This window comes from Leucoraja erinacea, chromosome 1 (genome assembly GCF_028641065.1).
Source record: "Leucoraja erinacea ecotype New England chromosome 1, Leri_hhj_1, whole genome shotgun sequence".
NCBI lineage: Eukaryota > Metazoa > Chordata > Chondrichthyes > Rajiformes > Rajidae > Leucoraja > Leucoraja erinaceus.
In genome coordinates, this window is record NC_073377.1 from 143,939,647 (window position 1) to 143,964,172 (window position 24,526).

The 24,526-nt window shown below is 44.1% G+C and overlaps 1 protein-coding gene across 1 annotated transcript in view; it reads left to right on the forward strand.

Moving 5' to 3' along the window:
- LOC129702941 (tolloid-like protein 1) overlaps window positions 1–24,526 on the forward strand; it is a 349,110-nt gene that overhangs the window by 321,383 nt on the left and 3,201 nt on the right. Inside the window, exon 21 of the mRNA XM_055645048.1 lies at window positions 14,908–15,158. Coding sequence (XP_055501023.1) covers window positions 14,908–15,158 — 251 coding nt within the window. The remainder of the gene's footprint in view (window positions 1–14,907; window positions 15,159–24,526) is intronic.

Below are 24,526 nucleotides of genomic sequence, written 5' to 3' on the forward strand. Positions count from 1 at the left end.
GTAATAGGAGTAGAATTAGGTCATTTGGCCCATCAAGTCTACTCTGTCGTTCAATCATGGCTGATCTATCTCTCCCTCCTAACCCCATTCTCCTGCCTTCTCCCCATGACCGCTGACACCCGTACTAATCAAGAATCTATCTATCTCTGCCTCGAGTGTCTGTGGCCCAGTTGATGGCAGGAACATTGCCAGGCCTACCGTCTGGCCCTGCCTAAAGGTACCAAATAGTGAAAGGCTTGGATAGAGTGGATGTGGAGAGGATGTTTCCACTAGTGGGAGAGTCGAGGACTAGTCATAGCCTCAGAAATAAAGGATGTTCTTTTAGTTGGGGGATGAGGAGGAATTTCTTTAGTCAGAGGGTGGTGAATCTGTGGGATTCTTTGCCACAGATGGTTGTGGAAGCCAAGCCAGTGGATATTTTTAAGGCAAAGATGGATAGATTCTCGCCCAGAGTAGGGGAATCGAGGATCAGAGGATATACGTTCAAAGTGAAGGGGAAAAGATTTACAGGAATCTGAGGTAATTTTAGAGTTAATATGCCAATTAGACTAATTACGAGGCAAAAAATGGGAAGAAAGGTCTTGACTGTCGGTGTATGGCACATCATAGCTTAATGGCATCTGAGCAGCGCAATTACCTTTTGTAATATTCCATGTGTCCATTACACATCTATTACACATACATTTCCAGTTCCATTACACATATTGTTAGAGTAACTGTGTTAGAATTTTAACTGAAAGTCCTATTTCATTTTTATCTTTTAATTAAGAATTTCAGTATGAAAGATGACATTCTGTTTCTAGATAAATGTTGCAGTTAAGACATGAGGGTTGCAGCACCCTCTACTGTTCTGGGCAGATACAACATTTGCACCAAAAGTATTTTGTATGTTAAAGGTGTACCTCATTATGAAATAGATTGGTTGAATCCAGCTCTGGACTAGAGACGGAAACCGCTATCAAAACATGGAGGGGACACAATTTATTGGTGGCCGCGTGCGCATGTGCAAACACACACATGCGAGGCATCGGAAGCTTTAGCCGTGCGCCCTCTGAACGGAATTAGATTGGGATTCTTCCAGTTTCCAGCCCTACGACGTGAATGCTTTACTATGGGGCCATTACCGTTAAAATGAGTCAATTACTGCAGATCTGTACCTCAGATTTAAAGCTTGTAACGTGAGGGGGACCGTCCCCCACCTCTGAAAACATGGAGGGGACACGTCCCCCCCCTCCCCCCCGGATTTTCTGCCAATGCTCTGGACTGCAATCTGTGACAGTTCCCATTTCTCTGGTCATTCTATTCTATTTACGATCATTGGCAGTTTGTGAACATTTTCATTTTCCATTTTCTATTAATTTCTGAATAACTTTTCCAGAAGGCTGTTGCCCTCAAGTTCACTAGTGCACCAATCCAGTTACCAAGCAGATGAAATGTACTCTGTGATTGACGCTGGTAACTTTTAGTTTTAAATTAGTTTTAGAGATGCAGCTCGGAAACAGCCATTCGGTCCCATTGAGTCCATGCCGACCCTGCACATTAACACTATCCTACACACACTAGGGACAATTTACTCTTATACTAAACCAATTGACCTACAAACCTGTACGTCTTTGAAGTGTGGGAGGAAACCGAAGATCTCTGAGAAAAACCACGCGGTCACGGGGAGAATGAACCAACTACGTAGAGACAGCACCCGTAGTCGGGATCGAACCCGGATCTCCAGCGCTGCAAGCGGTGTAATGGCAGCAACTCTACCGCTGCGCCACCAAGACCGCCCTAACTGTTGGTGTAACTATTGTCACCCAGTGATGGTAAAAGTAGACGTTTGGAACATTTTGTCCCATTTCGTCTTGGAGATGAGAATTGGCAGGACAGTTATTGAGCAATTTCTTCTGGAAGTTTGCAAGTGCGTAAGTCAGTTGAAGGTAGGATCATATGGTACATAGGGAATGCATTTGGTTCAATCCAGGCATGGTGGCACAGTGGCTCAATGGCAGAGTTGCTGCCTCACAGTGCCAGAGACCCGGGTTTGATCCTCACTACGGATGCTGTCTGTATGAAGTTTGTATGTTCTCCCCATGACCGTGTGGATTTTCCCCGGATGCTCCGGTTTCCTACCACCTTCTAAAGACGTACTGGTTTGTAGGCTAATTGGCTTCGGTAAAATTGTAAATTGTCCCGAGCGTGTAGGATAGTACTAATGTTCAGGAATCGCTGGTTGGCGCAGACTCCGTGGGCCGAAGGGCCTGTTACCACGTTATATATCTCTAAACTAAACCAAACTAAGCTGAAGGCTGATTAGAAGTTAATTCCAATTATCTGCAATGACTTCATAATCACATAACATTCATCCTATACAGGTCTATTAAGCTCACTTCTCAGATTTTCAATGGACATAGCCTCGGTAAATGTTGCTTCATTGAATTTAATTGAATTGAAAGACATGGCATGGAAAGAGGCCCTTCGGCTCACCGAGTCCATGCTGACCATTGATCAGCCATTCCTGTTATCCCACTTTATCATCCACTCCCTACACACAAGGGGCAATTTACAGTGGCCAATTAACCTACATACCCGCAGATCTTTAGTATGTGGGAGGTAATCGGAGTTCCCGGAGGAAGCCCACATGGTTACAGGAGAATTTTGTCAACTCCATACAGACGGCACCTAGATCAGGATCGAACCTGGGTCTCTGGAGCTGTGAGGCAACAGCTCCACCACCAATGTGCCATCCTATTTCTAGAAACTGGACTTCCCCCTTTCTGGAATGGAGGATCCAGATTCAAGTTATCCTGATATCTCCCTAAATAATCCAGCTTGAATCTTGCTTTGCCCTCTCTGGTTCTAAAAACTCATCAGAGGAAACAATTTCTACTTCCCCAATCCAACCCCTTAAACTTCTTGAAAACTTCACTTTGATTACTCTTTAATAGAACATAGGAACAGTACCCCACAGGAACAGTACATTCTGCCCATAATGTCTGTGCCGAACATTATGCCAAATTCAACTAATCTTATCTGCCCACTCATGATCCAAATCCCTCAATTTGCTGCATATCCGTGTCCCCTCCTCACTACCACTATTGTACCTGGCTTCACTATCATCCCTGGCAGCGTATTCCAGCAACTTTCCACCCTCTGTGTAAAAGAATCTGCCCGCACATATACTTTAAACTTTGACCCCTTTTCTGGATCAGACTTGCTCCATAGCTTCACCTTAAAGCTATGTCTTCTAATCTTTGATATTTCCTATACTTTGTAAGGCAGTACAAGGGATGTTATGCTCCCAGGCTTTGCTATTTAACCCAAGGTGATCTCATTTCACGTCTAGGGAACAAGTGCTACAGCTCCTTCCACTGACTCTGATGTTCTCTTCCAGTTTGAGAATCTTCATCAGAACTTTCCGAAGTCTGGTGACGTGTCTTTGAACTGAAACACTAAAGGGCCTGTCCCACTTGGACGACCTAATCCACGAGTTTAGAAGAACCTAGACAAGTTGAACAAAATGTCAAGGTCGTGTTGACTCGCCGAAGTAAAAGACCTCCTACGACTATGTCTACGACTTCCCACGACTATGTCTACAACCTCCTACGACCCCCCTTGACCTCAGTCTTCCACACCTAAGACCAACTACGACTAGCTACGAGTGGAAAATGATCACATGATAAAATTATGTAATGTTTGCATTTTTTTCTCGGGCCAATTACCGACCTACGACGATCTACGATGATCTACGACCCAACTACGAGTAAAAAGTATAAATTTTTTCAATGCCCCTGTCCCACTTAGGAAACCTGAACAGAAACCTCTGGAGACTTTGCACCCCACCCAATGTTTCCGTGCGGTTCCCAGAGTTTGCAGGTGGTTGCCGGAGGTTGCAGGTAGTGGAAGCAGGTAGGGAAACCTCCAGGAACCTCCGGGAACCATACGGAAACCTTGGGTGGGGCACAAAGTCCCCAGAGGTTCCCGTTCAGGTTTCCAAAGTGGGACAGGGGCATTACTTGCTGTGCGTTTCCAACATTTTCTGTCTTTCCTTTCAGATTTTCAGCATCTGCAATTTGATTTTTGTTTTCACAATGCAGTAATGATTTTTTTTAGAAATTTCCAGTCTGACTTCCTGTGTCAGCTACAGCAAGAAATACCGTCCAGATGTGATGTGCTGTATTTTTTTTTTAACTAAGTGCAATTATTGTTAAATTGAAATACCAACCATTTGCTGGCATTGTAAGAAATAGATGTTGTGGTGATTGGTGTCGATGGATCTGTAAACCATTACATCAAAGTATCGAATCTTTCTGGAAGGGCTTAACTATTTTACTAGGGGCGATATTGCCTGACAAAATTGGAAATGGAAGCAAGGTTGGGGTGTCCCAGCACTTGATGTCAAAGTTACAAATTTACCATCAGATTCAGAATGCTAAAACTGTCAGTTCAGAACAGATAGATTTTTGATTAGTACAGGTGTCAGAGGTTATGGGGATATGGCTGGTGAATGGAGCTCGGAGGGAGAGATAGATCAGCCATGATTGAATGGCAGAGCCGACTTGATGGGCCGAAAGGCCTATTTCTACTCCTATCACTTATGACCTTATGATGACCTTCACTCAGGGTAGATCAATCTTGTTCAGATCTCTTTTACAAAACATTCAGGCAAGTGCATGGATAGGATAGGTTAAGTGGGATATGGGCCAAACGCAGGCAAGTGTAGGGACTAGTGTAGATGGGACAAGTTGGTCTTTGTGGGCAAGTTGGGTCGATGGGGCCTTTTTCCACCCTGTAGAACTGACTTGATTAGAACAGGTGTCAAGGATTATGGGGAAAAGGCAGGAGGAAGAGATAGATCAGCCATGATGGAAGAGATAGATCAGCCATGATTGAATAGCGGAGTTGACTTGATGGGCTGAATGGCCTAATTTTGCAATTACCACTTATGAATTTATGAATTCTGCTGTACCTGAGACCTCATTAACTTCAGTGACCATTGTAGCCTGTTGATAAGGTGAAACATATGTTCATTTTTTTCAATTATTTAAGTTTAGTTTCACTTTTTTAATTTTATATACAGCAGTTTTTAGAGCATATGAGGAGTTTAAATAATAGTTTCATTTTTAAATATCTGTACATATTTTTAGTTTAGTTAAGAGATACAGCGTGGAAACAGGCCCTTCAGCCCACCGAGTCCGCAACGACCAGCGATCCCCGCACAATAAAAATATCCTACACACACTAGGAACCATGGGCAGAAATGGAGGGAAAGGGGGACATGTTTCCCCCCCCCCCCCCCCCTAATCCCCTGCTTTGAGAGGTGGGGGACAATCCCCCCCATGTTTTGTAATCCGGAATTTATCAGACGCTTTCTAAGGGCTGAATCGACCCATTCGCGGGGCCTTTCAGCGCCCGGCACGGTTTAAAATCAAACTGCTGCATTGAGGCGTTCGAGGCTTCCGATGTTGAAGCCTCTGCCGGCCGAATAAATGCCTCGTGAACGGGCCGATTCAAGCCCCATGATTCGGGGCGGACGAAGCTGCTGTTGTTGGAGTCACCAACCAGGTCAGCTCCCGATGTTACCATCCACAGGTCCCACGGCCGAAGCCTCGCGTTTGTGCGCAGGACACAAGAAATTGTGCTCCCCCCCCAATGTTTTGATAGTGATTTCCGTGCCAGCTAGGGACAATTTACCCATACACCAAGCCAATTAACCTACAAACCTGTATGTCTTTGGCGGGTGGGAGGACACCGAAGATCTCCGAGAAAACCCATGGTAACAAGGAGAACGTGCATACTCCGTACAGACTGCACCCGTGGTCGGGATCGAACTCGGGTCTCCGGCGTTGCAAGCGCTGTAAGCAGCAACTCTACCGCTGAGCCACCGGGGCTGCCCTAATTAGAGGCGGAGGTATTAGAGGAAAACCCTTAAATGACTGTCAACAAAGTGCAGTGCAGGATGTTGCTGGTTCCGAATCTGTCGGGAGCATTTGTGTTAGAGGTTTGGAAGTGCACCAATGGAGGCTTTGTTTAGGGTTCAGATCACTGACTGGAACAAAACACGCTGGGCCTGTATGGGAATGCCACAGGCACCAGTTGGCTTCAACCTATATTGTCATGTAATCCTTGCAGAAAATACCCTGGTGAAAATTGATAGCAGCTGAGGGTGCCTTTGCTTTTCATGAGCATTAGATTTAGTTGGACGAGATCCAAGGCAATATATCCATTATTATGAAAACTCAATATTTTTATTACTGGTTTATTACCAAGGCAGCTTTCAAAACGATATGCATTTATGGGCCAATTATATTAAACAGTTTACATTAAGTCAAATTAGGGGTTTAGTTTATGTAGAAAACTCCTCAAGGGGTATGCAGGCCGTAGGCATAGAATCAACTCTGCAAATCCCACATCCATTTCAAAGCAACACAAGCCATTTTAAAAAGATTACAGATTGTTTTTGATTTCCCTCGAGACTTATTTTAAAGAAACTTCATGCTATCATTGAGTGGATAGTGGATAAACTAAACCGGGAGGTTTAGTTTAATTTAGAGGTGCAGCGTGGAAACGGGCCCTTCGACCCACTGAGTCCGCACCAACCCGCGATCCCCGCACATTAACACAAGCCTACACACACTAGGGACAATTTACACTTAAACCAAGTATACAAACCCAAGCCAGTTAGCTTACAAAGCTGTACATCTTTGGAGTGTGCGAGGAAACCGAAGATCTCGGGGAAAACCCACGCGGTCACGATACGAACGTACAAACTCCGAGCAGACAGTACCCGTAGTCGGGATCGAACCCAGGTCTCTGGCCCTGCAAGTGTTGTAAGGCAGCAACTCTACCGCTGTGCCACCATGAAAGAGGTTGATGCCTCTACCACGACAAATCTTTCAAACATGTTCAAGTATTCTGGTTGCTTGGCAGCAAGAAACAGGGCAGCCAGCATTACATGGTTGATCTGCTGCTCCTTCAACACTGACAGAAACAATTGCCATTGGCGACCAACTTGATGTCTTCACTGAAGTTTCATCAATCCGAAGCGTTACGTCTGTCTCGCTCTTCACAGATGTCGTTTGACTTGTTGATTATTTCCATTATATTTCTGTTTTTACTTCACCGCTGTCAATTGGAGTCAGATCCAGACGGCAAAAATGCACAATTTCATAAACTATCAGTACCACAAAAAACCTCACCCAACTGATTATTTTTAACCGAGTGCATGGAAGCGAAATGTTAACTTTTCCTGTTGTGGCTGCTGTCTTGAAACAAAAAGATGTTTTCTGCAAAATCTGGATTCTTGCTGAGCGTGAAATCTCAATGTTGGAGATTGACTTCCAAAACACAGCTGGACTACCCTCTAAATCACATTGAGAGGAATTGTCAGCTAACAGCTGGTTTCTATTACCTTACCTTTATTGTGCTTCTGTCCGGCAGCCTTTCCCTTCTCTGGTTTTATCTGTATGATGTGAAATTCGCAAAGAGCATACAGCTTATTGCAGTTACCAGCCAAGAAATTGGATACGGTTAGCAGAGTGATTGCTTCAATGGCGATCGGTCTCGGTTGAATGAGTCAACTGATGGCTCTGATGTAGCTGGGCACTCGGGGGCTGATGGGTTCCAGCTGGCTCTGGAGACAGGCAGGACTGCAGGTAAATCACTGGCAGAGGGATGGGCAGAGGCAATGTATAGCCATGTGAGCTTGGGACAGCTGGCATCTGCGGCTCTTTTGAAGCAGGGAATCATCCAGTGAGGCTATACATGTTGGACTTGGACACAGGAAAGGATGATCACTTTGATGGGAGATAGGCACAAAATGCTGGAGTAACTCAGTGGGACAGGCAGCAACTCTGGAGACGTTTCGACCCGAACCGTCGCCAATTCCTTCTCTCCTGAGATGCTGCCTCACCTGCTGGGTTACTCCAACATTTTGTGTCTATCTTTACATTACAACTATTGCCTTCCCTTCCTGGTTCAAAAAGTAAATCTACAAGAGGACATAATCCTACAGAAAATAAAGTGTAAGATTAAAAAAATAATAGCAGTGGCTTTTATACGAGCCATTCAAAGTTCTTTAAGGGCCTGTCCCACTTGGGCAATTTTTCAGCCACAGCCGGAAAATTGGCTGTAACACATGGACGCGGGGTGATGCCTGTATTGTCGTGAGTTGTCTCCTCAATTGTCGTAACTTTTTTCTTGTCGCAGCTGGATTTTGAAATGTTCAAAACCTTTCGACGACTGTGGGCTTGACGTTGCCCGTCTTCTCCTGTCGTAGGTGCTGTCGTAGGTTGTCGCCGGATGCTGACTTCAGTGAATTTCATTGGCGACTACCTACGTCAAACTACGTCAACCGGCGACAGGTACCGGCGACTGAATTGTCTTCAGTTGTCGCCGACAGGTCGTGGGTAGACGTCCTAAGTCACGATGATTGGGTCGCCGATTGTCAATAGTTTGCCGTAGCTTGATGTTGACTAGGTGATAGGTTGTCGTAGCTTGTCGTAGACATTGTCGTGGGGGGGGGGGGGTCCATTCGCCGTTTTTTGGCGACCTGCTACGACCGTGACAGTCGTCGGCAGTCGGCGAAAAAATCTCCTAAGTGGGACAGGCCCTTTGCCATTCAAGCCTATAATGCTCCCACTTTTCATTATTTATTCACCAGAGTACACAAAGAATATTTACATGAGCTGGACAGCTCGATTTTTTATTTGTCTGACACCATGTTATCTGTTAGAGTTTAGAGATACAGCATGGTCTAAACCAGCATCTGCAGTTCCTCCCTATACATCATTTTGATGGACTTTGTTGTAGCCCTCCCAATAGTCAGCATCAGGAGATTGCATGTAGCAGTAAACATTATAGTCAAGTCAAAGAGTGTTTAATTGTTATATGGAACAATGAAATTCTAACTTGCAGCTGCATAACAGGCCTGTAAACACAGTACTCCTGCATAACATAAGAAACAAAAAAATACCAAATACATTAAAACCAATTTAATTTTAGATTAAAACCCAATATTAGGGCAAAACATCCAGAGTAATAGGATAGTATTAGTGGGAGATTTCAATTTCCTTATATTGACTGGACCACCCACTGTGTAAAGAGAGATTGTGGAGCAGTCTTTGCTGAAGGCAGAAAGTAGGGGAGATAGGAAGATGTGACGGGATCACGTCTGGAGGCGGGGGTGGGGGGGGGAGGAGGAGGTTAGAATTAGAGGACACAGAGGAGGCGCAGGTAGTTGTGGAGTATTGCATTTCTGACCTTAGGGATCGTAGGGGTCTCTGCTGTTTGTCATATACATTTGAAGATTTGGATGACAATTTAGTTAACATTAATAGTAAATTTGCAGGTGGCACCAACATTGTTGGTGTAGTAGGGAGTGAGGAAAGGATATCTACGTTTACAACAAGGTCAAGATCAATTGGGAAGAGGGAAAACATAGAAACATAGAAAATGGATGCAGTAATAGGCCATTCGGCCCTATGAACCAGCACCTCCATTCAATATGATCATGGCTGATCATCAAAAATCAGTTCCCTGTTCCTTTCTCCCCATATCCCATGATTCCGTTAGCCCAAAGAACAAAATTCTAAGAGGAAAAGCAGTTGTAAATGGAACATAATTTTGACAAGTGTGAGGATTGAGGAGATGCACTTTGGTATGTCAAACAGTGGCAGGTCTTACACAGTAAATGGTAGAGTCCTGTAGAGTTTGGCAGAGAAATCAGGGAGTACAGGTGCATAGTTCCTTGAAAGAGCCGAGTCAGGTGGATAATGTGAAGGGGATGGATGCCTTCATTGGGAAGAGTAGTGAGTACAAAAGTTGGGACATCATGATATAGGTGTGCAAGTCATTGGTGAGACCACACTTGGAGTACCGTGTGTAGACAAATATGCTGGAGAAAATCAGCGGGTGAGGCAGCATCTATGGAGCGAAGGAATGGGTGATGTTTCGGATCGAGAACCTTCTTCAGACTCAGAGTACCATGTGTTGTCTGGTCATCTAGCTATCGGAATAATGTCATTAAGTTGAGCAGAAGAGATTCACTGTGCTTGTAGGCTTTTGCTTCATAGGGAGAGGTTGGCTAGGCTGGGACCTTTTTCTCTATAGTGTCGGAGACTGTGCGGTAATCTTACCGAGGGTGAAAAATAACATGAGGGGCATGGATAAAGTGAACGTTTGTAGTCTTTTTTCTCAGGGTCGAGTGTTCTCAAATGACAAAGCATCAGCTTAAGCTGAGGGGAGATATTTAAGAGGAATGTTTTTACTCAGAGGGTAGACTGTATCCGGAAAGCTGCCAGAGGAAGCTATAGAAGCAGAAACAATTACAACGTTTGGGCAGATATATGGATTATAATGCCCCTGTCCCACTTAGGAACGGAAACCTCTGGAGACTTTGCGCCCCACCCAAGGTTTCCGTGTGGTTCCCGGAGGTTTTTGTCAGTCTCCCTACCTGCTTCCACTACCTGCAACCTCCAGCAACCACCTGCAACCTCCGGGAACTGCATGAGGGTTTGGAGGGCTATTGGCCAAATGCAGAGAAAATGGGACAAGCCCAATATGCTAACTTGGACAGTATGGACTAGCTGGATCAAGGGACCTGTTCCTCTTGTCTTGGTCCCTTGGTCCCTTGGACCCCTTCTTGGTCCTCATTGAGGTGTACATTTTAAAATAAATACCTCTCTGAAAGGCCCCTGTAAGAAGGGCATCTGCTTGGGCAATGAAAGTTCATATTTATTGAGGTCAAGCTTACATTGATTGTGAATAATTCTGCTCAATTGAACTCAAATACCATGTTGGGACCAGTTTACATTTTTATGGAATTAAATGTCGTTTAATGCATCTGGCAGTGCAGATCACATTCCAGAATTCCTCCCAGAATTATTATTGATTGCTCCAAAGAAAAAGAACGAAGGTGATGTTTTCTTATATGTTAATGCATCAGTTTTGATCTTGCATGGTGCGGTGCTAAACCTGCACTATTTGAACTCCACGGTAGTTGGACCAACATAATTGATATAAAGTCTGTGGCACAGGAAAGTGCCGTTGGCTCATCATCATTTGGATCAAATTTGCTGTCAAACCTGTGGAATAAAGGCAAGACAGTAATTTCTAACCCAACATTTTTCTTAATTTTCGTTTAACTTTGTTTAGAGTTCCAGCGCGGAAATAGGTCCTCCGGCCCACCGTGTCAGCACCGAACAGCGACCCCCACACATTAACACTACTCTACACACTCAAAGGACAATTTACACTTATACCAAGCCAATTAACCTCCAAACCTGTACATCTTTGGAGTGTGGGGGGAAACCGAAGATCTCGGAGAAAACCCATGCATGTCACGGGGAGAACGTACAAACTCCGTAACAGACAGCACCCATAGTCAGGATTGAACCCGGGTCTCTGGTGCTGTAAGGCAGTAGCTCAATCAATGCACCACCGTGCCGCCATCATTTCACTTTCATGGTTACAATTTCAAAATGTGACTAACATGATTTTTTAGCTTGACTCCAGTTTATCAGAAACAGATTTGGAGGCAAAAAATCTCCTGACTGGGCACGATTCTTCCATTTGCTAATCTTCAATTTACCTCGTCGGATCAAATGTTCTATGTCTAGTAGCAAAACATTTCTCCCATATTTTACTAAGGTTCAAAAATTCAAGATTTCAGTTCAGAAGCAAATCTATGCTGATCACCCAGGTCGCCATGAACAGCTAGCGTGAAATAGCACAGTGGAGCATTTAAATGTAATCCTTCATTGTAATTTATGCGAATGTATAGTGCTGATAGTTGAGGACTTGTTAACACATTGCGACGGATTATGTGGATAGATCCCAGGGGGGAGAACTGCGGCACATTTATTCAAAAACATTTCACGAGACAGCAACAGATCAGATGCCATTAATTCAACAGTTTCACTGAATAGTAAATCATTTCACACGCACAAGGTGAAGAAATGCCCCCGCTTACTGTTAAACTGTTAAACCGCTGAGGTTTGAGATCATTTCATTTTTCATGAACTTCGACATTTGTGACTGCAGTAAAAAAAGCAGAAATGTGCTGGAAACCTTCAACAGGTCAGTTAGCACTCGAGAAAAGAGAAACGGCAAATATTTCAGGGTAGATTTACAGCATCCACGATATTTTGCTTTTGTCATCTGTTTCCAATTCTCTGGAACTATCTTGGGAATGAAGGTGGTGTATAATAGTTCACTTCAGTTCAGTTTAGTTTATTGTCACATGACCGAGGTACAGTGAAAAGTTTTTGTTGCATGCTAACCAGTCAGCAGAAAGATTAATACAATGTTACGATCGATCGATTTACAGTGTATGATAAGGGAAGAACGTTTAGTGCAAGGTAAAGCCAACAAAGTCCGATCAAGGATAGTCCGAGGGTCACTAAAGAGGTAGATAGTGTTCAGCACTGCTCTCTAGTTGTGGTTGACATTATTATTAATGCCTTTGCCGAATAATAGCATGCATTGTTTTCTAACGTGCATTGAACTCCTTGAGCTGAAATATTCAACATTCTTGCAGATTTGTCAAATGCTGGTCCATGCCAACTACCAGCAGAGTAGTCTCATCAGTCACATCTTAATGCTATTTATTCTCTCACACGCCCCATCAACACCCCCTTGAGGGAGACACAGACAGTGTAACTGTCTCACAGCTCAAGCATTCTAGGTCGGATTTTGACTTCCAGTGCTGCCTGTGTGGAGTCTGCATGTTCTCCCTTGACTGTGTGGATTGTACTACCATCCCATCTCCACCACCACCAGTGCCATTTATTTCCAATCTTCCAAAGATATGCTGACTATTAGATTAATAGTAAATTGCCACTCTTCTATGCAGGTAGTGACCACTGCCCAATCCATCACCGGCTTTGACCTCCCCACCGTGGAAGGGATCTATCGTAGTCGCTGCCTCAAAAAGGCAGCCAAAATCATCAAAGACCCTCACCATCCTGGCCACACACTTATCTCACCACTGCCATCAGGAAGAAGGTACAGGAGCCTGAAGACTGTAACGTCCAGGTTCAGGAACAGCCTCTTCCCCACAGCCATCAGGCTATTAAACACAACTAATAAGCTATAAGCTCCGATCTGCAAAAGACTATATTATTATTTGTTATTTGCACTATATTTGTTATTTATTGAACTTTTTTTTTCCCCGTTATATACAATGTTTACATATTCACATATTCTGTTGTGCTGCATAATTTTGGGGAAAAGGCTATTTCCCTTTGAAATAAGGGCTGCTTCTTTCAGTGTGAGATGACAGTGTCTCTAATTGAATCAGATCTCCCACATGATGCTCATTTCCTCTCATCAAAAGGCACTTCATTCTGCCAGTGCCCAATTTAGCAATAACTGTTAGTGGCCTCCAACTTCATCAAAGCATTGATTTCAAAATCCGCTTGCTTGCTTGAACATCCTTCCTTGTTTCTAGAACTTCCCCTGTACTTCTGTACTTTTTTTCTGAGGCCAATTTCTTGCACAGGTAATTCTAGTCACTGGATGGCTGGCGACGTTACTTTCAGCAGGTGAGGCCTTGGGCTCTCACTCGCCCCATCTGCCTCGCCAGTCCCCTTTGCACTTTGAGGTTGCTCCTGATAACCTCAAAGTGCAAGCTCCTGGATTTAAGATGTTTAGTTTAGTTTAGAGATACTGCGTGGAAGCAGGCCCTTTGGCCCATCGAGTCCACACCGACCAGCAATCCTGCCACACATTAGCACTATCCTACACATACTAGGGACAATTTACACTTATACCCCCAAGCCAATTAACCTACATACCTGTACGTCTTTGGAGTGTGGGAGGAAACCGAAGATCACGGAGCAAACCCACAGGGTCACGGGGAGAACGTACAAACTCCGTACAAACAGCACCCGTAGTCAGGATCAAACCCGAGTCTCCGCCGCTGCATTCGCTGTAAGGCAGCAACTCTACCGCTGTGCCGCATTGACCACCCGTTATGTTGTTATATTTGATTTCTTAAAAGGATCAAATTAACTTTTTGCTTAAGTTGAATATTAGTTGGTGTGGAAAGGTTAAACTTAGAAACTTATTTTGAAATGAGTTGTGGAAGGAAGGTTAATGTCATGTCTCAAACCGAGAACGGATTTTATAAACTTCATAAATAGGATAATCGCCCTGTTAAGATATTATTATGATGAAGCATTAAGTTGTTTCTGAATGAGGGGACAAGTGACAGGATTACTTAAGGGCCTGTTCCACTTAGGCGATTTTTTTCGACTACCGGCGACTGTCATAGTCGTAGCAGGTCGCTGGAAACCCCCCGACTGTACCCCCCCCCCTCCCCCCCCACCCATGACAATGTCTACGACAACCTACCACCCAGTCTACGTCAAGCTATGGCAAGCTACCGACAACCGGCGAACCATTAGCACATCCACCTACGACCACACCGACGACAACTGATGACCACACAGGCGACAACCAAAGTCAACCTATTTCCACCCGCGAGAAGCTACGACAAGCTGCGACCCTGTCGGCGACAACTGAAGATAATTCATTCGCCGGTACCTGTCACCGGTTGACGTAGGTTGAGGTAGGTAGTCGCCAATGGAATTCACCGAATTCAACACCGGCGACAACCTACGACAGCACCTACGTCAGGAGAAGTCAAGGTACGCTCATTGGCGTCAAGCCACTGTCGCTGGAATTTTTTGAGCATGTTGAAAATCCAGCGGCGACCAGAAAGACGCTATGACTCTTTGGGTGACCAAGGAGACTACTCACGACCATACAGGCGACAGCCATCGACCATGTGGCGACAGCGTAGTTGCCTAAAAAATAGCTTAAGTGGGACAGGCCCTTTAGTCCTTTATTATGATCTTGCAAAGAGATGTGAATCAGGACAAAATTAGTTACATGAGTGTAAATTCTTTGTTTCAGAATGCGGCGGGAGACTTCGGGCAGAGATTAAATCCAAGGATCTGTACTCCCACGCACAATTTGGGGACAATAACTATCCGGGGCAAGTGGACTGTGAATGGCAGATTATAGCGGAAAAAGGTTATGGAGTGGAGCTATCATTCCAGACGTTTGAAGTGGAAGTGGAAGCTGATTGTGGCTATGACTTTATTGAATTATTTGATGGATTTGACACCACAGCTTCAAGACTTGGACAGTTCTGTGGATCAGGGGTAAGAATCGACTTAAATGGACATGTATTATGTATAACCGTTGTTTCTTATCTAAAACGGTAAATTATTGATTAATTTTACTTCTTTGACATGGCCACCAAGTCTATGCTTGGTCACGCCATGTGTACGAGGCCAGATTGGGAACACCAGATGCAGTTAGAGGAGGTACACGTGAACCTCTGTCTCACCTGGAAGGACTGGTGGGGTCCCTGAACAGAGACGAGGGGGGAGGTACAGGGACAGGCGTTACATCTCCTGCGGTTGTAGGGGAAAGTACCTAGGGAGGGGGATGGTTTGGGTTGGGATGAGTGAATCAAGGGAGTTACGCAGAAAGGGTCTCTCTGGAAGGTGGAAATGGGAAGATATGATTAGTGGTAGGATCACGTTCGAGGCAATGGAAATATCGGAGGATGATATGTTGGGTACAAAGGCTGGTGGGGTGGAAGATGAGGACCAGGGGAACTCTGGTTCTTGTTCCATCTGGGGACAGGGGAAGTGAGAGCAGAGCTTTGGGACAGAGGAGACATGGTTGAGAGATCCATCTATGATAGTATTGGAGAAACCATGTTTACTAAAGAAAGAGGACATTTTGGATGTCCTAGTATAGAAAGCTTTAACTAGGGAATAGATAAGTCATGGACGGAGGAATTGAGAATAGGAAGTGTAGACAGATAACTGGTGGTCGGTAGGTTTGTAGTAGACATCAGTTGATGGTGAGTGTCCTGTGATGGAGACAGAGAGATCAAGAAACAGGAGAGAGGTGTCGGAGAAAATCCAGGTGAGTTTAATGGTGGAGGTTAATGGTGAAATTAATTAAATCAACAAATTCTGCATGAAATAGCCCTGATGAAGTCTTTGATGTAGTGGAGAAAGTTGTAGATGGTGCCATTGTAAGCCATGAATAAGAACTGTTCGACAGAAATTATAAAAAGGCAGGCATAGCTGGGACCCTCGAGGGTGCCCACGGCGACAACATTCACTTGGACAAAATGAGAGGAGACAAAAGAGAAGCTTTTGAGGGTGAGGACAAATTCTTCCAGATGGAAGACAGTATGAGTAGAAGGAAATTGATTATGTCGAGGAAGAACTGGAACGACCTTGAGACCTTCCTGGTGGGGGGTGGAGGTGTAAAGGAACTGGACATCCATGGTAAAGATGAGGCAATGGGGCCTGGAAACTGAAAGTTATTGAAGAGGTGAAGGGTGTGTGTGAGATGTCCCATGTGTAGGTGGAAAGGAACAAGGCAAGGGAAGAGTAGGATGGAATCAAGGTGTTTGGAGATGAGTTCAGTGGGGCAGGAATGGACAGAAAGAATGGGTCTGGCAGGGCAGTCCTGTTTGTGGATTTTGGGGAGGGGATGGAATAGGGCACTGTAGGGCTGAGGAACGATAATGTTGGTGGCTATGGAGAGGAGGCTGGGGAGAGGTGATCGCCAGCTGAGGAGGTTGACATCGCCAGTGGAAGCAGAGTGTCACTTACAAAGCTGCTGACTGTATAAGTGCATGTACAGTGCAGTCAAAGTACTCAGACCCCTTCACATTTCCACATTTTGTTACGTTACAGCCTTATTTTTAAATGGATTAAATTCATTTTTTTTTATCATCAATCTACACACAATACCCCAGAATGAAGAAGCAAAAACAGGTATTTAGACATTTCTGCAAAGTAGTTAAAAAGAAATAACTGAAATATCACATTTACATAAGTATTCAGACCCTTTGCTATGACACTCAAAATTGAGCTTAGGTCCATCCTGTTTCCATTGAATATCCTTGAGATGTTTCTACAACTACAACTTGATTACCAGTGGTAAATTAAATTGATTGGACATGATTTGGAAAGGCTCACACATGTCTCTATAAAGTCCCACAGTTGACAGTGCATGTCAGAGCAAAAACCAAGCCATGAAGACGAAGAAATTGGTCGTAGACTTCCGAGACATGATTGTGTCGAGACACAGATCTGGGGAAGGGTATAAAACAATTTCTGCAGCATTGCAGGTCCCAAAGATTACAGTGGCCTCCATCATTCTTAAATGGAAGAACTTTGGAATCACCAGGACTCTTCATAGAGCTGGCCGCCCGGCCAGACTGAGTAATCGGGAGAGAGGGCCTTGGTCAAGGAGGTGACCAAGAACCCATTAGAGATAGACAATAAACAGTGCAGGAGTAGGCCATTTGGCCCTTCAGGCCAGCACCACCATTCAATATAATCATGGCTGATCTTCCACAATCAGTACCCCGTTCCTGCCTTCTCCCCATATCCCCTGACTCTGCTATTTTTAAGAGCCCTATCTAGCTATCTCTCGAAAGTATCCAGAGAACCTGCCTCCACCGCTCTCTGAGGCAGAGAATTCCGCACTCACCACTCTCTGTGAGAAAAAGTGTTTCCTCGTCTCCGTTCTAAATGGCTTACTCCTTATTCTTAAACTGTGCCCTCTGGTTCTGGATTCCCCCAATACCGGGAACATGTCCAAAGGATGAGAGATGGGAGAACCATCCAGAAGGACAACTATATCTGCAGCACTCCGCCAATCAGGGCTTTATGGTAGCGTGGCCAGGTGGAAGCCACTCCTCAGTAAAAGACACATGACAGCCCGCTTGGAGTTTGCCAAAAGGCATGAGAAACAAGATGAAACCAAGATTGAACTCTTTGACCTGAATGCCAAGTGTCACCTTTGGAGGAAACCAAGCACCGCTCATCACCTGACCAATACCATACTTACGGTGAAGCATGGTGGTGGCAGCATCATGCTGTGGGGATGTTTTTCAGTGGCAGGAACTGAGAGACTAGTCAGGATCGAGGGAAAGATGAACGGAACAAAGTACAGAGAGATCCTTGATGAAAACCTGCTCCAGAGAATTCTGGACCTCAGACTGGGGCGGAGGTTCACCTTCCAACGACCCTAAGCATACAGCGAAGACAATGCAGGAATGGCTTAGTGACAAGTCTTTGTGAGGCCCAGCCAGAGACTTGAACCTGATCGAACATCACTGGGGGAACCTGTGATTCAATAGCTGTGAATCAACGCTCCCCATCCAACCTGATAGACCTTGAGAGGATCTGCAGAGAAGAATGGGAGAAATTACCCAAATACAGGTGTGCCAAGCTTGTAGCGTCATACCCAAGAACACTTGATGCTGTAATCACTGCCAAAGGTGCCTCAACAATGTACTGAGTAAAGGGTCTGAATACTTATGTAAATGTGATTTATTTTTAATTACTTTGCAAAAATTTCTAAACACCTGTTTTCGCTTTTTTATTGTGGGCTATTGTGTAGATTGATGATTAAAAAAAGAATTTAATCCTTTTTAAAATAAGGCTGTAACGTAACAAAATGTGGAAAAAGTGAAGGGGTTTGAATACTTTCTGAATGCACTGTATGTAGGTAAGCATGCACACGCGCACACATACACCACATACGCATGCACGTATATTGAGTTTACCAAATCACACCTTTTATGATGTTTTAGAATTAATATGTTTTAAAGTGATCCAGTTTACTAAAACAATAACAAAAAATTGCAAACACTGAAATGAGATAAAAGATCTTAGAAATATACCTCCACACACCAAGTAATGCTTAAATTATAACACATATCACTTTTAAGGATGGTCACTGCAAAATCTAGCATCTTTTTTGTAATACCTTCTTAGGAGGTGAATAATGTTGGCACGATCCCCATTCCATGTTCATTTATAGCGACCCTGAAATGGTTATGCATTGCCTTCTTGAATCATTGTAATTCGTGTAGTGAAAACACCCACACTGCACTATCTAGTAGGGGGTTCCTTGAGTTATGGTCACAGAGAGAGTCATTTACAGCACAGAAGCAGGCCATTCAACCACCAAGTCCACGCTAATCAGTGTTCTTAGCAATGTTAACCCCATTTACATGCAGTTGGACTCTAGCATTCCATGTCTTGATAATCAGAAATGTTTTGTGTGGTGTGAGAGTACTGGTCCCCAACAACAGCTTGGGCAGTGCATTCAAGATTAAATGTAAATGTCCCTTACAAAAGAAAACAACAGCTCTGATACACGATGATTGACTCTGGCAAGACTGCAGGGAACGTTGGATTGATCTGTTATTGGGGAACTGGACTCAGTGAAGGTCAGAGCTACTGTTTTATTTTGTAAAGGACATTAAATTGCACTCTGTGTCCCCCTCGGATCCCCTTCATACCTCCTACCTTTCATCTACTTGTTAAAACGTTCCTTGTTTTAAAGTCATCACCATGGGTCAAAAGGTACATTCCACCTGTCCCCCTCATAATTTTGTCTACTTTTATTAATCACTCCTCAGCCTCCTCTGATCCAGTGAAAACAAACCAAGCCTATCCAATCTATCCTGATTTCGGAACCGTTTCAAAACAGACAACATTCCTGGTGAAACTGGAGACATTAAAAGCTACAAATGTTGGAATCTTGAGTAAAGCACGAAGAGCTGGAGTACTTTAGCGAGTCAGGCAGCACATGTGGAGGGATTGCAGAGGCTGTGTTTTCGGATCGGGACACATTCAGTTTAGTTTAGAGATGCTGCGGGGAAACAGGCTCTTCGGCCCACTGAGCCCGCCCTGACTAGCGATCCCCGCACATTAACACTACCCTACACACACTAGGGACAATTTACACTCACACCAACCCAATTAACCTACAAGCCTGTACGTCTTTGGAGTGTGGGAGGAAACCGAAGATCTCGGAGAAAACCCACGCGGTCACGGGGAGAAGGTACAAATGCCGTACAGACAGCACCTGTAGTTGGGATCGAACCCAGGTGTCTTGCACTGTAAGTGCTGTAAGGCAGCACCTCTACCGCTGCGCCACTGTGCCACCCGGTATTATGGGGAACTGGAGTCACCAAAGGTCAGAGTAGATCAGTAGCTGATGTATTTGTCCTTTACAAAAGACATATACATTTCATGACCAAGTACCAGCTTCATGATAGTTGCACCAGACTTGCATTTAGCAGAAAACAGATTTTCAAACAATCGCATTTTCAAACTGATCTCTCATTGTGGATTCTTTCCACTAATAACTGAATCTATGAGAACAGTTTTTACAGATACCGTGAATCCTGCAGCGAAAGGATAGTCTTTTCCTTGTGATGTAGTTGAATCATAAATAAAAAGATTTGATTAGACAGAAAATAGTGGAAGTTTTTATAATGCTTTTAATAATCATATCCAACTTCGCATTTTCCACATGTTTGAATCCCTCCGAGGCCCCCGATTTTGCTGTCTCTAACATCCTGTGTACTCTTCACCAGCTTTGCCAGTCTTCTTTCTTGCTCGGTATTTTTTGTGCCTCTGTTCTTTGCTCAACCAGCTGGGCAGGCACCTCACTTCAGAATTTTCATCCCGAAGGTTTTAAACATCATTCGACTCCTTTTATGGTCCTCCTTAAAATCTCTCTTTTAGTCTCAGCTTTTGATCACTGACCCGTAACCTTTTCTTCCCTGGCTCACTGCCTGTATTGATATTGCACTTCAACAGGATAGTTTCCACATTAAATGGAGCAAGATCTAATCGCACTTTGCGTCTTATATTTGCGTGCAATTAATTTAAACCCTGGATTACTTTAATTATTCTTAAATTTAGGCGACATCAACCAGGTATCTGTAGAATCAAAATGTGATTTTGGCATTCCATGTGAATGTAAACGTGGTAAATATTCCCACGTTATCCTTCTTGATAGCTTTGCAGCCATTGACACGGTTGACATACCACGGGATTAATAGTTCTCCCAACGACGAGGAGGGTTGTCTTTGGATACAGATCAACATTGATCAGTTGATAAGATGAGCAGAGAAATGGCCGAGGTTTGATGTGCGGTTGTAAGGTGACGCATTTTGGGAGGAATGATAAAAGTCTAGGATATTCACAATGAGAAGAGGCTGCACCCTTGGAATTCCTGAGAAACCTCAGAACCTTGGAGCACATGTCAAAAGGATGTGCCTTTATTAGCAAGAACACATTAAAAAAGTGTAAGGAGGTTATGCTTCTGTTATGTAAAATATTAATTAAGCCACAGCTTCAGTATTGTATGCAGTTCTTGTCAATGCACTGCAGGGAGACCATGGTTGCATTGGAGAGGGTTTCTTGGTTTCTTGGTCCTCCAAAATATTCCAAATGGAATTTAATAATAATAATAATCTTATTTATATAGCACATTTTTAGTCAACTTGCATTGACCCCAAAGTGCTTCACATAATTACATTACATTCACACACAGGCAAAGTTGGGTGAAGTGTCTTGCCCCAAGGACACAACAACAGTATGCACTCCAAGCGGGATTCGAACCGGCTACCTTCCGGTCGCCAGCCGAACACTTAGCCCATTGCGCCATCTGTCGCCCCATTATTTAAACTGGAGGTGGTGGAGGGAGGACTGAAGCCAGAAAGGGTTTTTGGGAAGAAAGAGCTACCTTAAATGTAGTTGCATCTGGTTGGGTAACTATAGTAGGGTGAAGACTAGTTCAGATGAGGTCAGATAAGGTTCACCAGAAATGGCCAAGAATGGAGCATTTCAGTTGCGAAGAGGAATTGGATAGGGTGCATTTGTTTCTCTATCAGTGGAGAATGACACGATAGAAGAGTACACGGGGTTGACGGTGAGAAACTCTTCCGCTTGGCAGATTTTCCTAAACAAGGGAGTGCTATAAGGGGTAGGTTGATGTCTGAAGAAAGGTCTCGACCCAAAATGTTGCCTGCTCCTTTTCTCTATAGATAGATGCTGCCTGACCCGCTGAGTTTCTCCAGCATTTTTTGTCAGCGCGGAATATACATGGTGGGCCGAAGGGCCTCTTTTTCATCTTCCCATCTCTACAATTCTTATTTTCTGTTTTTCTTCCTTTTCTTGTGATACCGTTGCAGAGTCTCTCCCATGAATATATACATTGACCGTTCCAGTTAATACTTACATGCTACTCCGAAACTTTATTGATACCAAAAATATACTTCATTCATAAAATGTTCAAAAGTACAATTAGGACATGTCATGCATTCCTTGGGCCAAGCAATTCAGTGCATTTGTATGCATTAAGGTAATCCAAGTGTTAAATTAATTGCACACAATTATAAACTACAAAGTGCGATTAGATTTCCCTTTACTGTGGAAACTATAGGAGTTCCAAGGGTGCAGCCTCTCATTGTGAATATGCTAGATGTTCATTATTCCACCCAAAATGCGTCACCTTACATCTTGCAGCCGCACATCAATTCATAATTGCATTATTGCATGCAATGAACTTCCTAAACTCCCTAAAATGCCATTGCTTCATCCTTTAGTCGGAAGGAGGTAAATTTGTGGAATTATTTGCCACAGAAGGCTGTGGAGGCCAAGTCAGTGGATGTTTTTACAGCAGAGATAGATAGATTCCTGATTGGTATGGGTGTCAGGGGTTATGGGGAGAAGGCAGGAGAATGGGGTTGGGAGGGAGAGATAGATCAGCCATGATTGAATGGCAGAGTAGACTTGATGAGCCGAATGACCTAAATTTGCTCCTATCACTTATGACCTTATGACCTAAACACCAGTGGGACATTTGAGAGGCAGTTGCACTGGCCCCACATCCCTTCATGTGCATTGATGCAGGAGATTAGACTGTGATTCAATCAACATATACTGCCGCACCTTGAAAAGTGCTAGATGACATTATTGGATGGGGTCATCTACTTGCATTGGAGGACCAGTGAGTTTGATGGTGATCAACATGTATTTTTCATTGATTTGAGGCTCTGCCAAAGGCTGTCATTGTTTGGCTACATCTGCATCCCTGGGAAATGCGTGTTATGGGGTTAGGAGGGGTTAGGAGAGAGGTAGATCAGGCATGATTGAATGGCGGAGCAGAATTGATGGGCCGAATGGCCTAATTCTGCTCCTATCACATGATGACCTTATGACCATGTCAAACTCAGAATCTTAAGCTAAGCAGCTGCTTCTACACAATCCTCATCAAAGATCCATTGCATCACTTTCTGGACCTTTGTGGTATACATTGTTAGATGACCATCTCATCTACACCACAGCCGGGCTAAGGGCAGCATGTGATGGGTTTGAGATTGGGAATCTGAAGTGGGGGGGGAGACAATATCATCCTCCAGCCCAGCGATCCAGATGCTTGTTTTGGAGTTCACCTGATGAGATGTTCCCTCCAAATTCCCAGGAAGGACAAATGAATTTCGTCGGAAATTTTTCAGGCTAACATCCACACATTGAGGTACACTTAAATTGGGCTGGCTACATGGTTTGTCTGCTTGGCACCAGGCCCCCCAAAGTGGAGACACTCTGCTCCATCATGAGAGGACCTTACCAATCTGAAAAAGTAAAAATAAAATCAAGGATGTTTTTAACGCTTCCAGTAAAAATGCAACATTCTCATTGACTCCTAGAAAGCTCTAGTCCGTGACCGGTAGTTGGACCAGATGATGAAGGGAATAAATGTTCAGCTAGAACTTGTCCACTCGACTGACCCCGTCAGCCACCATTTTCCCCTTCCTTTCAACAAAGGGCAATTCCTACTTTGGGATCAAAACCTCCAAACCCATAAACCCAGAGTGGAAACCAGTCATCGTTGATCCCAAGTGACTGCCGAAGAAGAAGAAAGGAAATTACATACCAATCTATCTTACTATCAGTTTTTGAACCCCTTCCTCTGCTTTTAATTTGCTAATGGACTTTGCTAATTAGTCCCACACTAAAATTGAGAGATGTTTTGATAACGCACATTGTGTGCTTTATCAAAACATCAGTCTGAAGAAGGGTCTTGACCCGAAACTTCGTCTATTTCCTTCGCTCCATATATGCTGCCTCACCCGCCGAGTTTCTCCAGCATTTTTGTCTGCCTTCGATATTCCAGCATATGCAGTTCCTTCTTAAACAAATAATCAATAAGGTACTTTTTTGAAGTATAATCTCCATTGTAAGTGGAAAATCAATAGCATTGGCTTGGATCGACTCGCAATTCAATTTTCTTGGGCCTGATTCAGTCATCCTTCCCACATGGTGTATCTGGTTAAACTGGCTTGCCCACGATGGTCACAAAATGCTGGAGTGACTCAGCGGGACAGGTAGCATCTCTGGAGAGAAGGAGTGGGTGATGTTCTGGGTCGAGATCTTTCTTCAGACTAGTCAGGGGAAAAGGAAACAAGAGACATAGTGATGTAGAGAGATAGAGAACAAATGAATAAAAGACATGCAAAAAAGTATTCGGAGAACAGGAGGAATCACAGAGGGGGAGCAGCGAGAGAGGGTGTTGCAGAACTCTCGTCAGAGAGAGGAGGAGAACTTCGTCAAACTAGACACACCTTGAAAAGATTTCGCAGTGCAGCAGATGAAATGTGTAGGAAGCAACTGCAGGTGCTGGT